The 17,694-nt window shown below is 39.4% G+C and overlaps 2 protein-coding genes across 4 annotated transcripts in view; one reads left to right on the top strand and one right to left on the bottom strand.

The window, feature by feature from the left end:
* Positions 1 to 14,927, bottom strand: part of LOC134531237 (equilibrative nucleoside transporter 1) — a 296,916-nt gene extending 281,989 nt beyond the window's left edge. Inside the window, exon 1 of one of the 3 annotated variants that reach the window (XM_063366923.1) lies at positions 14,556 to 14,927. The gene's annotated coding sequence lies outside the window, so the exon portion shown is untranslated. The remainder of the gene's footprint in view (positions 1 to 14,555) is intronic. The other 2 variants (XM_063366921.1, XM_063366924.1) reach the window with 2 other exon arrangements.
* The window catches only part of LOC134531240 (THO complex subunit 3), a 49,547-nt gene continuing 46,601 nt past the window's right edge, over positions 14,749 to 17,694 (top strand). Inside the window, exon 1 of the mRNA XM_063366928.1 lies at positions 14,749 to 15,311. Within this exon, the coding sequence (XP_063222998.1) occupies positions 15,126 to 15,311 (186 nt within the window). The 5' untranslated portion in view covers positions 14,749 to 15,125. The remainder of the gene's footprint in view (positions 15,312 to 17,694) is intronic.

The raw sequence follows: 17,694 nt of genomic DNA, 5'->3' as shown, positions 1-17,694 counted from the left end.
ACTAACTCTTCCTCGCACTACGCGGAGTAGAGCCGTTCCTCGCCGGACACTCCGTCATGAGGAACGAGTTCTGCACAGTCTTGGAGCTCATGCCCGCTGGACACCCCGCCTGACAAACATATACAACTAGCATGCATTGTAAGTCAGCGAAGCACTAACTCTTCCTCGCACTACGCGGAGTAGAGCCGTTCCTCGCCGGACACTCCGTCATGAGGAACGAGTTCTGCACAGTCTTGGAGCTCATGCCCGCTGGACACCCCGCCTGACAAACATATACAACTAGCATGCATTGTAAGTCAGCGAAGCACTAACTCTTCCTCGCACTACGCGGAGTAGAGCCGTTCCTCGCCGGACACTCCGTCATGAGGAACGAGTTCTGCACAGTCTTGGAGCTCATGCCCGCTGGACACCCCGCCTGACAAACATATACAACTAGCATGCATTGTAAGTCAGCGAAGCACTAACTCTTCCTCGCACTACGCGGAGTAGAGCCGTTCCTCGCCGGACACTCCGTCATGAGGAACGAGTTCTGCACAGTCTTGGAGCTCATGCCCGCTGGACACCCCGCCTGACAAACATATACAACTAGCATGCATTCTAAGTCAGCGAAGCACTCACTCTTCCTCGCACTACGCGGAGTAGAGCCGTTCCTCGCCGGACACTCCGTCATGAGGAACGAGTTCTGCACAGTCTTGGAGCTCATGCCCGCTGGACACCCCGCCTGACAAACATATACAACTAGCATGCATTGTAAGTCAGCGAAGCACTAACTCTTCCTCGCACTACGCGGAGTAGAGCCGTTCCTCGCCGGACACTCCGTCATGAGGAACGAGTTCTGCACAGTCTTGGAGCTCATGTCCGCTGGACACCCCGCCTGACAAACATATACAACTAGCATGCATTGTAAGTCAGCGAAGCACTCACTCTCCCTCGCACTACGCGGAGTAGAGCCGTTCCTCGCCGGACACTCCGTCATAACAATGTTAGTTTGTTAGACGTGGCTTGTAACTATAACCATACTTCACTCCAAAGATGTCAAGAAGAGGGAGTGGAAGGGGTGCAGGGGAGATGGCCGTACCAACCTGCAGCGTGCGCAGTACTGGGTATAAAGGTTTTTTTTTTTGCACTATGAAGCGGACCTCATATTTTGAATACACAGGTGATGTCAAACCATGCAGGAATGATAATTGCATGAGCTGTCAAAGTAAGTATCGCCAGCAGAAGTTAAAACTGTAAGATGGAAGGGGAGGCATGCATCCACATAATTTTCTGTTGCATAGCAATCTACGCATCTTGCCATCGTGCTAATGTGATTCCAGCAACATGCATCATTTACAAATACGTTCACTGTCAGCCTGGTGATGTGGAACAGCAAACAAAATTAAAAGGCAACATCTCCATGGTCTTAAAGAGGAAAGCATTACCAAGTCAACTCAACATTCCTGGGTTTATCTAGAAATTCACAGCCTTTTCTCAGTTAGTTTCCGATCATGTCAAATGCCTGCCATTTTCCCAGTTGGTAGACACCCTGCTTTCAGCAATTTGAGCTCACTTGAGCTACTGCCTAATGTAATCTTTCCCTGTACAGCACATGCACTGGTGTATTTTCCCTCATTATTGTAATTTCTTGTTGGTTGAATTTAAATGAGTTCCTTTTTTAATATTGTTGTTAACCACACAATTTGTTCCTGAATTTAAATTCTGTAATGTATTCAAGAGTTACATAATTTGTTTTTGATTTTCAAATCAATGATGATCTTTCACACTATATTTGGTTTGAAATTACACACAGTTGGGATTTCACCCAGTGGCAAGGAGTCCTCCCATTCCTCTATCTTTCTCCCCCACCCTTTTTTTGATCGTCTCTCACAGCCCATTCCACTGCCTCCTCCTCCTCACAAGGAAAGCATGCCCCCCGCTTTTCATTTGCCTCCATAGCCTCTGGAGCTTTCGCCCGTATCTCTCCACACTTCTGTGTACCCTAGTTCATAGCTCTCGACCCCCCTCATCATTCATCACCTTAATCAGCCTGACTAATCTTTCCACCTTCCTCCCCTGTGATGCTTCCCACCCAAAATCCTTAGGGCGCTTGCACACGCTCCGGTTTATTCCGGCGCCGGCAGTGATGTCCTTGCACACGCACCAGCAAGCCGGTAGTTTGCTTCAGCATCCGCGGTAGAAACATGTGCCCTGTTTGAAACAGGAGGTTGTACATATTGTACTTGCTACTTATTTTTATTTGCTGTTTTCTGTCCATGTCTTGAAATTTAGGTTCCAAAAATGCGCACACTTCCAGCCATGCGTTCTGCTTCTCTGTGCGAACTTTAAAACTATCGCTGGTTTTGTCCCACAAACACAGTCTGGTTTCTACCAATTCAATCAGCGTCACAGCGTCGTACCTGAACCCTGCCATCTCGCAAGTCTTTGCTGCACTGTGCCAGTGTTTTGTATTGTGCGAGCGACTGAGGTACCTGCTGTGAGGGCCAGGGCCGAAACTAAGGGAGGTAGGGGGGGGGGGGGGCAAGCGGGGCATTTGCCCCGGGAGCAAAGCTGTGGGGGCGCCGAAATCGCTTGCATTGTAATTCCTACTACAACTGGTAACTGGTAAAAAGTTTTTTAACTTGAATGCCAGGAATGTCTAATCTAATTATAATGCAACGTCTTAACATATTTAATGAACAAGTCTAGTGATTATACGGACTACTTTATGGACATAGTGGGTTCATGCATGGAAGGTACAGTAGCACAGACACTGTTACACATGTAGGTATGGAAAATGCTTAAATAGCACCATTTTTCTGTGGGAGGTCCCCCGGACCCCCCCCCCCCCGCTTTATTGGTTTGGTATGTACAAAAAAAAGAGGGGGGGGACATGAATCCATTCATGCCCCGGGTGCCAGAGACTCTAGTTGCGGCCCTGGTAACGGCAGCCCAGCTCCGCGCCAGGCAGGTAGTCCGGATTACCGAGGTCATCTCCGGCTGCACTCCGGCATGCCGGCCACCGGACTGCGTGTGCAGCACTCCATAAGGAACTGTTGTCTTGCGAGTCCTCCGGTGCCGGTGCCAACTCCAGCTCCGGTTGTGCCAGAGCGTGTGCAAGCGCCCTTAGTCACTTCAGATGGACTGTGCGTTTTCCCCCCTTTCCCATTCCCATTCCTCCACGCCGCTTGCCGCTGCAACTTGTCCAGCTCCCTTTCACAGTCACATGAACCACCATTGGCCCGACCAATACTCCCCTTACTCTGCCCGCTCAACCTAACTGACCACCCCAGGTCACCCCTGCCTCTTCCACCTTGCACTTCCCTCGTTACTTTGTTGGTTCTTTTTATCTTGGAATTTTGTTTTTGTAGTGCTTGTCAATTTTGATATTACATGTTATATTAAAATAATTTTTCATATTTTCATAAATTCCTTTAAGACAATCTTTACACAGTTCTCACTTATTCTACCCCTGTATTAGCACAGGGTTTTTCATGTCACTGGTGCAACGGTTATTCCGCTGTGTTCTTGAGTAACTGGAATGTACTGGTATCCCTAGGCATTTTGAGTAGAGGGTCATTCCATATAAAATCAACCAGAGGTCTTAACCTCTACACCTATTTTTTTTTACAGCTTACTTTAGAGTAGGTATGCAATTTTGCAGTTTGAAAATACTGAGCCAATTAATAGCTGGCATTGCAGAGTGATATAAAAGTTATTGTTTATTCCAAAACTCCTCTGACAGTGGCTGAGTTTGTCCATTTCACTAAACAGTACATACTGTTTAGGTTATGTTAGGTTAGGTTTAGTGGTTGCAGTCTGTGTTGTGTTTTATTTCACCATGACTAATCAAGATGAAAAGATAAATTGGGTAGTGTTTTCAGTGAAGTGTTGTAATCCTTTCAAACCAAAAGGACATAATCAGTCAGGTAAGCTAAGAAATGTAACTAATTGGATGTGTTCCTTGGGATTTGAAGATGTTGTGGAAGGAATGAAAATTAATGATGGGTGTAGAATTTAACTGAACAAGCAGTTTAAAAAATGTTTAGAATCAAACCATGAAAGCAGTAATGATGAGGACATTGTAATGGCAGATAGTAGTAGTAAACATGATATTAATTATATAGATACTGATTCATCATTAGAGTTTTTAAATAAATCATTGGAGCTGGTAGGAGAATCCCCGATCAAGAAATCAGAAACTTAAAAGTCATTCTTACACTAAACAAAAACTTGAACAAGTTAAAACAACATTTGAGAAGACATTAATTGGGCCTAAAACAGAATGTTATACTGAAAAATCACAAAATGAAAAGGATGAATCTGAGATTATTAGTCAGTTAAAACTAAGATTTTCTCAACTCACTAGTAGAAGTGAAAAAATGATGCTTCTATCAGTATTGCCACAAAAGCTGGACTCGAAAAAGTCCACAGATAAACTGGCAGTATAGGAATTCGTAATACCAACGAATAAATTATCATTAGCGTACAATTTTCATTTGATATCTTATTCTTTCTTCAATGACTTGATATATTAGTATCCATATGACCTTAAATAATACTTCACTGTCATTGACTGCCAGTGCTATATATATAGCGAAACTTAGTCGGTATATAAATTTATATGTTAAAGGGCGCCTTGAAACTACTGACCTAAAAATCATACAAACCGAAAAGGATTCATTCGTACAGTTAGGATTTAATCTCGTTTACTCATCACAGTAATCACCATATAGTTGAAACTATCAATTTATATTTCCATTATTATTTAATATTACTGTGAGAGTCATAACTTCCTTTAGTACGTAAGAGTAAAGCCTTTCCTAAATAATAGTATTTACACACCTGTATTGTGGGTTTAGTATTGTCTAAAATCACGTGAGCAGTTTACCGACTAGACTAGTGTCTCGGAGAGCATGAGTGATGAAGTAGGACTCCTGGGTTTTTCCTGGATTTGGGTAGACACTGGATTCGAACTGAAAAGAGGGTTCAAAGCTACGGCGAATTCGTCGTCTCGTTCTTCCGCGACTGGACGTCCTTCTGGCTCTGGAAAGTGGTAAAATCAGAAACGGATGGACCTCACCAACAGTCTGTTCACTGAAGAAACTGCAGTCACATCTGTAGACAGCGTAATGTCGTCACGGCCAAGACTCGTCCTTCGGACGTTCGGAGTCGGCATCGCCAACACTAGGCACGCCTGGTGGTTTCCTCTGGAGCTCTTACGAAGATTTTAAATGTCTTTCTCGTGCATAATCCCCAACAAACGAAACGACCGACGTGGTTGTGTAGTTTACTCGAAGTTCGGAAATTTCCCTAATTCCGTCACTAAAGTGCAGGAGTTTCTATTCACTCGTCGTTGTCAGCTAAATAACGAACTCCGCGGTTGTCCCGGATCAATTTATAGACAGTATTACGGGTGAAAATAGTGATTCGACCCGAATACATGTCTGTTCCCTTCGTAGATCTTTTCTAAAAAAAGCATCGAATCCTTCAAACATTCTAAAACAACCGCCAAATTATTTTGACAACCATCGACGTTAAAACTTTCATAAAACAAAACCAGTAAGGAAAATAAGAAGATAACAGCGCTTAATTTTAAATATCAAAATTTATAAATTCCATAGAAGACATGAATGACTAATCAATACTTCCAAAACTGTTTTTCCTCCTTAAACCATAAAATAAATAAAATGTAGGCTTCACTCGCACGTCTTCCAGAACTATAACTCCCTTACATAATTTGTTACATTAATTATATCAAGTTAGTTATCTATAAACGAATTGAGCGTTTATAATACTAGACATTAGAACTGAAGATCTTCTTAAAAGGTTGAACCTTGTACAGCAACTGGGAGAACTTATACACTCACTAAAGAAGAGATTGTAGAGACATCATGCCTGCTTGAATGAAGTATGCCACAACCTAAGTGAAAACTGTAAATAATTAAATATATACTAAACAGATTTTTTTTTCATAAGCAATTATATGTTTTGTCAGTTATAACTTAGGCTACATCCTTTTAGCAAGATCATGTGCTTTGAACTTAGGCTACATCTGTTTAGCAAGATCATGTGCTTTGTATTATCATATTGATCAAATGTTTAATCAAAGAACACTGGATGAATGTAAGGTAAAATTTGTTATCCGTGTTTTATATTTTGTAAAAAAATTTAGTCTATAACAATAAAATTATAATACTTTACTAAGTCAAAATTTGAAGTAAAATTATTCTACTCTTCCTTGCTGCAACTATTTTTTAAGGCGGCATGGTATCTAAACCAGAGCTAAATGCATTAATTAAAAACTGAAGGTTACTTGAAGCCAAAACTTCTGCCTCTGTAATTTTGAATATTTAATTGCTGCGGAAGAAACAACGCTCCAGAATTGTCATTTTGGGACGTCTGCTAATAAAGTTGGCAAATAACATTATGTAAGATTGTTGTTTTGCAGTTTTTCAATGTTGTCTTCCAAAAACCTATAACGTCCAACTGACGCTTAAAGCATTTATTTATCTACCATTTTTATTTACTCATGATCCCATCGATTTTCCACCTTGAAATTTGGCACAAATCTAACCAATATATGTAGGAATAACATACTTTTTTTTAAAAAAAAATCAAAAATGCTGTTTTTTAGAAATTCAATAATAAAATTTTTGAAAACAATTAAAAATATTTTTTTTTCTGAAGTTGGTCAAGTTGTATATTAAATTGAAGCCCATTCAATGACATTTAAAATGAGCTGTCTAACAGCCTTCTAGCACCATTCGTTGGAAATATACAGGTATTTGTGTGATCCAAAACACTGCTAAAATTGGCTAGTTTGGCATTTTTCAAAAATTTTATACGAAAAAACTACCCAAGATATAAATTTAAAAAAAATGGATTTATAATGTATTAAGTTCTTATTATCAAAATACAAAAAATTATATAAATCTGAAACATTAAGTTTCTAAATAAATTTTTCATTGGTTGATTAGATATGGAATGACACTAGAGTTAGAATTAAACAAGAGGATTTAATATTAAAAATTAAATTTTCACTAATAAATCATACAACCTATTCATAATCAGATGCTAAATTACCATTATAAATATAGATAGTATTACATTTTGAATTGTCAAGGATTTCAAATTATTTCTGGCACTCATCTTTCCTCCTTGAATAAATATGGACAGTAAATAGTTTACTATGTACATTGAATTAATTAACACTTAATATTTCGTAGAGCGTAAATGCTTTCGAAACAAGGAAAGAAGTCATGAGATAGACAGAGAAAGAATGCACCAGTGGGAAATGTGAGGCCTCTGAGAGCCCACCGCTGCCCTCAACTTTCTCAATCCTTAAAAATTTGGGGGGAACCTTACAAATCATACTTATAATTAAAAACCTGCATTTATGAAAACTAAGCCATCTGTGGAGCGTAACCCACTGATAACAGCGATAGAATGAGAAAAATGTGAGTATGGAGAGGGAGAGACAGAGAGATTGACAGATAGAAAGAAGTGTGTGCATGAAGCATGCTAGTCATATGTATGACTGCACATACACCAAGCTCTAGGTTTGACTCCACGATCATCTGCAAACTGTAGTAATGTAGAACATGATGGTTGGTACACCTGGGGGTGTACGAGAGGAGACGGTGGAAGATCGGTAATGGTGAATTAAAGAAGTGTGCTTGAGCTCCCCTGTTTCAATTATGTAACATACATCAACACATGGCGCAGTCAGTACGAAGAGAACTACGGGAAACACACGGTTCGAAACTACTGTCGTGATGTATTGAAACATTTCATTTGTGCCAGATATCGTCACTGAGTAACGAAGAAACAACCCGCGCAGCTGACTCGTATCAAGACAGAAACAAAACATGGCGGCAGCAAGCACGTTCAATGTTCCTGTGAAATTGTCATTACGTGGAAACATCAGTGAGAACTGGAAACAATTTTGACAAGCATTTGAAATTTATCTGGAGGAGTCTGATCTCGTTTCGGAAGGAGAATCGCGTAAGATTGCGATATTTTTGAATATTATTGGCGAGGAAGCCATGGATGTTTACAACGCACTCACGTTCACCAATGAAGAGAACAAAAACAAGACATTGACTATTGTTCTCGGCAAATTCCACACCTACTGCAACCCAAAAAAGAACATCCTACACGCGCGATTCATGTTTCATAACCGCAATCAAAGCAAGGATGAAAACTTTGATGGCTTTTTAACTGACTTAAAAATCAAGTTGCGAGACTGTGAATTCAAGAATGCTGACGAAATGTTACGTGAGCAGATTGTCTTTGGCACCCAAGATAAACCAGCACAAGAAAAAACTCTCAAAAGAGGGGATGTCAGTTTAGAAGACACAATTCAACAATTTCGGACTGCCGAAATAACTGCTGCTCAGGCAAGCCAGGTGATGAACTCAAATCAAGGGATGCCAGATAACATCACTGTTGATGAAGCCAAATATAAGCCAAGCAAGTTTCCACGTCCTAGTAGAAACCCGACCACACAACGACTGGCAGTGGACATCGAGTGTAAGTGGTGTGGTTATTGTCACCCTAGAGACTTTTCAAAATGCCCAGCACGAGGGAAATCATGTACACTCTGCGGTGTAATGAACCATTTTGCGAAAGTGTGTCGTAATACTCGTTCACAAGAAACAAAATCACAACCAGTAACTGAGATTAAACAAACAACAGATCCTGGACATAGCTTCGATTTTGAGGATTATTACTGTAATCACGTCACAAAATACAGTGCTGAGGTAAAGTGTTGGACTGAAACATTCCTTGTTGACAATGTCTCTGTCACATTTAAAATGGACTCAGGGGCATGTGTCAACATCCTGCCCCTCAAGATATTTTCCCAGTTGTATCGTGCAGGAACCACAGTGAAGTTACGACATGAGAACATATCCCTGGCAGCCTACAACAACTCTACGATTAAAGTGGTAGGTAACTGTGAATTGAACTTGCGTCTGCGCACCATCAGTTCAGAAGAAACATTTGTCATAGTGGATGAAGACTCTGTGGCAATTTTGGGAATCAGTACCTGTGAACGGCTCGACATTCTACAAAAAAATGTGGTCAGTGAGGTACATCTCAAATCCAAAGAAAGCATTGTGACAGCATATGAAGATGTTTTCTCTAGCGTCGGTAAGTTTGCACGTGATTATACCATAAAGTTGAAAGAGAATTATGTAGGTACCTGTTTCAAATCCACCAAACAGACTTCCCCTTACAATCAGAGCCAAGTTACAAGCCGAGCTAGATAGATTATCTCAGTTAGACGTAATTGCAAAATGTAGCACACCCACTGAGTGGGTGAACAGGCTGGCAATCGTCGAGAAACCAGATGGTTCCCTGCGACTCTGCCTAGATCCCCAGGATTTAAATGAAGCCATTGTGAAGGAATATTTTGAAATACCCACAGTGAAATATATAATTGCTAAGCTAGGCAACTCCAAATACTTTAGTGTGTTGGATCTGAAGGATTCATTCTGGCATGTACCTCTAGACAAACAGAGTTCAACATACTGCACATTTTCAACAGTATTTGGCTGCTATTACTTCAAAAGGTTCCCATTCGGGTTGAACATATCGTCGGAGGTATTTCAAAAAATACAACACAGAAATATTTGGAGACATACAATGGGTCATGATCTATGTCAATGATCTGCTCATTTATGCAGACAATGAGGATGCTCACGATAAAATACTCATTGAAGTGCTGGACAGAGCACGGAGATGCAATGTAAAGTTCAATGTACACAAGTTCCAACACAAGGTTGCTCAAGTTAAATATGTGGGACACACCTTCACTGGCAGTGGCGTTATCCCAGACAGTGAAAAAATTTCAGCAATTGTCAATTATGATATCCCAACATGTAAATCAGACCTCCAGCGTTTCTTAGGTCTTATAAACTATCTGAGAGACTTCATTCCCCACTTCACGGAAGTCACTGGCCCACTGAGAAGTCTGTTGCGAAATAATAGCGAGTTTGTGTGGGACCCCAGCATACATGGTACATGTCTTAATAAGCTAAAGAAAATATTAACATCTGAACCCTTTCTACAGACATATGACGACACAAAAGACATTGTGATTCAGACCCACAGCAGCAAGGAAGGTATAGGCTGTGTTCTTCTACAGGACGGCAGGCCGGTCTGTTATGCATCAAAATGTCTCTCGCCCACTGAAGTTAGTTACGGCCAGATTGAAAAGGAATTTCTTGCCATTCTCTTTGCCTGCAAGAAATTCCATCAGTATATTTACGGGCGCGAAGTGGTAATACAGACAGATCATCAACCGTTAATATCAATCATGCAGAAAGAAATCCACAAAATTCCATCGAGAAGACTGCAGAGCATTAAGCTTAAACTAGGGTTGTACAAAGTCAAGCTAGTATATGTGCCGGGCTCGAAAATGCATGTCGCAGATGCTCTCAGTAGGGCATGCTCCAAAGCACAATTGATGATGTAGATGTGTTCCTGGGAGATGTAGTACACTCAGTCAACATGTCAAACAACAAAAAGGCTCTGTTTAAACAAGAAACAAAGAACGATGGATTACTCGGTATGTTGTCCACACTGTTTCATAACGGGTGGCCGAATTCCAAAACCAAGGTACCTGAACTGGCAAGATTCTATTTCAAATTCAGACACGAGATTTTAGTTGAAGATGGGTTGGTATTTCTGGGTGAAAGAATCATTGTCCCTGTAGCCCTCAAAAAACAGCTGTTACATAATGTCCATCAATCTCATTTTGGTATGGCAAAAACCAAAGCCAGGGCAAAAACCTTATTTTATTGGACAGGCATGGACACGGACATAGAGAATTTTGTAGCAGGATGTAGCTTGTGTGAAAAATTCAGCACAAAAAATCCTAAGGAACCGATGATACTACAAGAACCCCAGACGCTGCCCTTTCACAAGGTAGCATGCGACATCCTTGAGTTGGACTCACAATCATACTTAGTTCTGTGTGATTACTACTCCAAATGGATTGAACTGCTTCCATTGCAATCCAAGGATGCAGCCAAAATTATACGAGTGCTGAAAACTGTCTTTTCCACACATGGAATACCAAGCATAATGATTGCAGACATCATGCCCTTTGATTCTACACACATGAGACAATTCAGTGACAGTTATGGCTTTGTTATCCAAACATCAAGCCCATACTATCCCAGAAGCAATGGGTTAGCTGAACAAGCAGTAGGGCTCTGCAAGACCATGCTAAAAAAATGTAAAGACCAACAGCTTGACATCCACGATATGTTGCTGGAATTTCGTAACACCCCGGTGTTGGGATCGCCCTACAGTCCTGCCCAACTTCTGTTTAGCAGGAGAACTAAAACCAAGTTACCCATTTGTGACACTCTGTTGCAACCCAGTATCGTACATAATTTCAGTAACATACAAGAACATAAGGACAGGCAAAACAAAGGGTATTATGATAAAAATGCTAAACACAGGCATGTTGAATTTCAGAAAGATGACAATGTGGTTTATTTGGACAAAGGTGTCTGGAGACCTGCCCGAATCGTCACAGAGGGTGGAAGCCCGAGGTCATGGATGATCAAGGATGAACATGGGAGGCTCAAGAGAAGGAACACCTATCATCTGAAGAAGTCCACAGTCACACGAGAACAGAACCGAGAAGAGCCAACAAGTGGAAACAAGGCAAGTGGATACAAGGATGTGACTCTTACCAACAAACAAAATTACTGGTCTGCTGAAAGCAGAATGGTGTTCACAGAAAAGCCCACTCAAACTGAGAGACTCAAGGGTCCGATTGAAGAGGGCTTCAGAGGGTTTGAGACAGAAGACAATCCAAGTGTACCAGATTTCCGTCCAAAGAGGATCGAGAAAACACCTCACTACCTTAACGACTATGTTCAGAAATAAGAGTTATTGTCACCTTTAGTTTTAAGTAGTTTTGTATTTGTGTTTGTATAAGGAGGGAGATGTAGTAATTTAGAACATGATGGTTGGTACACCTGGGGGTGTACGAGAGGAGACAGTGGAAGATCGGTAATGGTGAATTAAAGAAGTGTACCTGAGCTCCCGTGTTTCAATTATGTAACATACATCAACACACAGACAAGTGAGAAATGTCACCTGTCCTTAGGCTGCTGACTTGCATGACATCTCATCTGGGTTTTCCATGATTCGGTACTTCTTTTTAAATGGGTATCATTGGCTAAAGTCATTTATATCAACTGGGACCAACAGAATTTGCAGCAAAAAGGAAACATGATTGAAGTCTACCTTACTGACAAAGATTTTTATCCATTCTCAACCCAAGAAGATACTTTCACCCTGGACACATAATTCACCAGAAGGTCCTAGGTCAAGTTCATTACACTCAGGTATGTAATGTCCACATGGAAAACCTACCGTGCCATTTAATTCTTCAAACTGTTATGCTTTTTAAAAAACACCCAAATCGAAAAAAACACAAAGACTCTGTAACGCCCCTCGTGCCTCAAAATTGAATTCTTTTAAATTAATTGAAAAGAGAGCCTTGGAAACTGCTGGGCAGGAAAAATGAGACAATTAAGTTATTGACCAGAGGTGGCACGAGGTGGAGAACAAGATAATTTGGAACTCCCTGACACAAGCAACTGGGGAGTTGGTGGATCTTTTAAGGGAACAAGGTATATCATAAATAAATTAACACTACACAAGTAGCTTGGTCTATAGGTTCCCTGTTTTATTATTAAGGAATTTTGTGTTCGTATTATTCAAACCTGACAATAAAAATCTTAGTAAATAACAAAGTTAAAGGGGGCGCCCCAGGATTAATTAAAACAGTACATGTTACACCTTAGCAAAAATTATTACATAATTAAAAATTTGAAAATTGCACCAAATTTGAATGTCCCAACAATTACATCAATGATTAGTTTAATTGATTCTACATATTCTTGAGGAAAGCACTGTTCGCTGGTAGGCTATTCATTCGATTAATGTAGTTCGTAGCTAGAAAGTGGGGGGGGGGGATGTTGATTTCACATTACCACCCGGGTCTTCAAAAAAATAACGTCGGGTCGCGGAAACCTCTCTTCTAAGGTGACCCGCAGTGGAGGTGCAGGACCACGAGCTGGGAGCAATTTGTCTCTCCAGCACTTCGACCCTGTCAACCAGGGTGTAGAGTTCGGAGCTCACTAGGTGTCCCGCGCCGACATCAGGATGCCGCGGACCGAGAAGTCAGGATGCGCGGACGAAACCGGAATTTTTTTGAATTACATAAGAAGAAATAAAAATTTAACTACGCATGACTTTTCTAAAAACTACCTCTGCCTGGCTACTGTACAAATGGGATCACATCCCTTAAGCAAACTGACTACATTCTCGTGCACGCGAAAATCACCGTTCCCGCAAAAAGCCTCTTAGTGCAGAGGACGTAGAGGAGACGAGGTCAGTAGCCGAGGTCAGAGGGCTGAGTGCCCGCAATCGGCCAAAGCACCTAATTAAATCGGGCGGTAAGGCCCCGGGTCAAAGGAGGGGGTAGGTTCGGTTCTAAGCCGAAAATTTCCGAAGGAGTCCGAGGCGGTCGTGACAACAACACGACATGCGCGCTCTCTACCGGACCGAAACGAAAACAAAGAACAATCGACTTCTCCGGGCCGCGAGAGGAAAGCATAGTGCCTTATGGCACCGCGACGCTGCCTTCTAGCGGCATAAGGGGGAACTACTTGAGGTGGTGAGCAGACTTGCCACCAGGTGTCATGAGGGTAAGCTCTGCACGCTGGCGACCAGGCCCGCGGTTACTTTTTTTTTCCGCTAGATGTCGGGGATGAGTCTGTCGTACCCGGGAGAAGGTTTTTGCATCAGGTCATCGTCCCGTCCGGTCACTGCTCCTAGCCTAATTTCTCAGAACTGAAGTGAGGAGGAGAGAGAGGAAGGGGGGCAGAAATAGCCACTAAGGTGGGAACGCAGCTCCACTGGAGACTGCTTCGTGACGAGACATGCTTTTCTCAGCAGGCCTCTACAAGGTAGCAGCTTGCAGCCCCGGAGCTGCTCAAAGCAGTTTTGGTCATGCAGGGAATTAAAATTACAAACTCGGGACGTGACTGCAGGCGAGAGAAATTTCAACCGGGCTGACCATGTCCACATTAGCCAGCAAAATATCAGATTGGCCCCCTGGGAAGGGGCTTCAGTCCACTGGCACAAAGTTTAAATCCGTGGCGTACACTGGCCTAACAAAAGTAAACACCCCCATTAACAACCAGATAAATTAAAAAAATAAGAAACCCCAAAAAATTTTAAAATTATATAAAAAATTAAAAAAGGTGACGAAATGCCTAATTTCCGGCACAACTCTACTCTTGGGCTATAATTATATTAATAGGTTACAGTTCGTATAATTTTACAAAAAATATATAGATTAATTAAAAATTATGCTTATAAAAAATATTGCGTAAACTACTACTAACACCTAATTACAGTCTACTACTAGGACCACTAAAGAACAGATGTGTGATAACATTTATCCGTTTATTTGTCTTCTTTTTTATCAGTTTGTTTACTTAAGTTCATCTTTACACGTGTAGATATACTTTACTTACCCTTGGTAATAAAAAAATCACAAGTTTTGCTGATATGCTGCCACTTCAGACCTTAAATATTAGATTTTCATTCATAAAATATAAATGAAGCAGAACTAGTTGCACCTGCGTCAACATATCACACCCCGATAACCCACAACCATTATCATCACTCCCTGCACATTAGCAAGTGAGATGAGAGCCATCCAAACCCAGTAAATCTAACGACGACCGTCGTGTAGCCAACGTGCGAAACGGTCACTAAACAAAACAGGACGCCAACTGACCAACGATACCGACGAATCAAAGCGTTCTCTCAATTACAGTTAATTTTCAGCTGAATTTTTTTCTGTATATATAATTATATTTGTACTTGGCATAACGGTAAACTTCAATTTTAAAATTTATTTATTTATTCAGGAGATCATAAAGAAAATTTTTATTGATAGAACTAAAGCAATGTTTTTTATGTTGGTGCACATTGAAATAAATAAATGAGAATAGAAATACAATACATGTGTATTCAAGAAATTGTTTCGCCCGCTTCTTCCTTGCTTCGTGCCCCTTATATTTAAATACGGGGTTGAGAAAATGGATTCGTCTTCTAGTAGCATAGAAGAGCTGCAAGCATACTTCAAAACACACAACAAAATTAGAGAGTATCAAGCTCACGCATCGAAAGTGCACTCAGTGGGTTGGAGTTGTGACGGCAGGCGACTTGCGTCGGGATCGTTTGACAAGACAGTGGTTATATTTTTCTTGGAAAAGGATAGACTGGTAAGAAGGCTTTATTTCATAATGAGATAATTAAATTACGTTAGTGAATGTCCTGAAAAATTCATATGTTGAAGGTTTTTTTGTACCGCTATTGTTGCTTGAAAAATCCGCTTACTTATTGGTAGCTTAATTCTATTACCTTGTATCAAGATTATGTAGGTTTTTCAGGAGAAAGTAAAAAGTGAAAAAATTGTGACCGCCACAAACGTTCAGAAGTTATTTTAACAGGTTACATTTTGTATTATAAATATTTATGTCCTTACTATTATCACGATTTCTTAGTGGGGTTATTCTCAGAAAAAGGGACAATTGATGAAACCAACTACTTTAGTCTTATTATATTGAGTAAATTTACAGTTTTTATGTAATTTAACTTCAATGTAATCTTTTAATTATGTGCTATTTCACAAAATATCAATATGATCAGTATTAGAATTAATGAAACCCTTAAAGTTCTTGAAATATCAACTCCATGGACTGTAGCTCACTACATCTATATATAGTTTATTTATTTATTTATTTATTTATTTATTTATTTATTTATTTATTTATTATGGCCTTCTATACAACCCAAGCATATGGGAAGAAGTTGTCAATTTGCAGAACCACATTTCACATACATATATCATTAGAGAACCGCAATAAAATACTGCATAAGTATTGCATATGAAAACAAATACATATTTAAACAAATTCAAACAGATAGAAGTTGTCAGTTTAAAAGCACAATATATATAACAAACATCATTAAAAAACAACAATGAAACATATATATATATGTTACACATATGATCATAGACAAATAAACTAAGTACTGGAATTGACAGTTTTTTTAGTAACAAAATACTGTACGAAAATGCAATAAATATAAATGAGTAGTTCTGTACTACCAGGGTTCCCAACATCAGGGAAAATTCAGGGAAATTTGTTGTGCTGCAATCACAGTGTGTGTATATATATATATATGTATATTAATACGTGTATCACAAGCACATTTTTTCCAAAAAACAAAATCGGAAAGTTGGGGTGCAGGTTGTACATGTAAATCAAAGTAATAGATAAGGCACGAGTCCCGGCAAAGTTTGGTTCACCATACAGCTGTGACGTGCCGAATTTCATGCTAGGCGGCCCCGGACCGTGCCGAGCTGCGCCAAGCTAGTTGTTGAAAATTGTTTATTTATTTATTTTTTATTTATAGTTACGTTCCGTCGACCATGAATGAGCAAATGCTCAATGGTGTAGAACATGTCAGTATATACAATACAATACAAAATAAAAAAATAAATCCATAACATAGTAAGATAAAAGTTATAAACAATATCATGATTATATACACATATCACAATTAAAGGGATAGAGCATACATGTATTGTACACATATAATATTAAGGTGTCCGTACACAATGATATTTTATACATAAACACACAAATATACACATAACATAACTATTATATATACATATATATATATATATATATGTATATATATATATATATATATACAATTCAGATGTTAACACACAAGTTATGATTATCAATACAATTTAAAAATTCATCAACAGAATAAAATGTTTTTGAGATAAGATATTCTTTTAATTTATATTTAAAATTTTTACTTTTACTTTTACATAGTTGTTTTAAAGTTAATGGAAGATTATTAAATAACTTCAAAGCAGTATTATATATGCCTTTCTGCTGTAAAGTAGTTCTTGCCCGAGTTATATGCAAGTCATCACATTTTTTAGTTTCGTATGGATGTATTGCTGAATTTGGCTTAAAAATATTCAGATTTTTATTTAAAAACACTAAAACTGAAAAGATATATTGACTTGGCAATGGGAGAATACATAGTTTATTAAAAAGTGGTTTGCATGAATCTCTTTGCTTGCTATTACAAATAATCCTTATGGCTTTTTTTTGTATTATAAAAACTTTAATAGCTTCCGAGCTATTTCCCCATGAAATTATACCATATTGCATTAGTGAGTGAAAATACCTGAAGTACATTAATTTCATAACCTCAACATCAACTTTCCCAACCATACAGCGAAGAGCAAAACATGCAGATGTTAGTTTATTACATAATACCTCTATGTTCTTTTTCCAATTTATTTTTTCATCAATTATTAATCCCAGAAATTTTGCATAATGAGACTGATGTAGATTTGTATTTAAACAAGAAATATTAATATCTTCATACATTTGGTTTCTTGTTATGAAGTTAACAAAATTTGTTTTATCAAAATTTAAAGTTAATTTATTAGACTTAAACCAAGAAATCATTAGTTTGAGTACATTTTCAGATTCCTCAATTAACTGGGTGCGAGACAGATTTTGTATTATGATACTAGTATCATCTGCAAACAGAATAGCAGAAGCTCTT

The sequence above is a fragment of the Bacillus rossius genome, chromosome 3, assembly GCF_032445375.1.
Source record: "Bacillus rossius redtenbacheri isolate Brsri chromosome 3, Brsri_v3, whole genome shotgun sequence".
In the NCBI taxonomy this organism is placed as follows: Eukaryota; Metazoa; Arthropoda; class Insecta; order Phasmatodea; family Bacillidae; genus Bacillus; species Bacillus rossius.
This window is presented reverse-complemented; position numbering and strand designations above follow the sequence as displayed.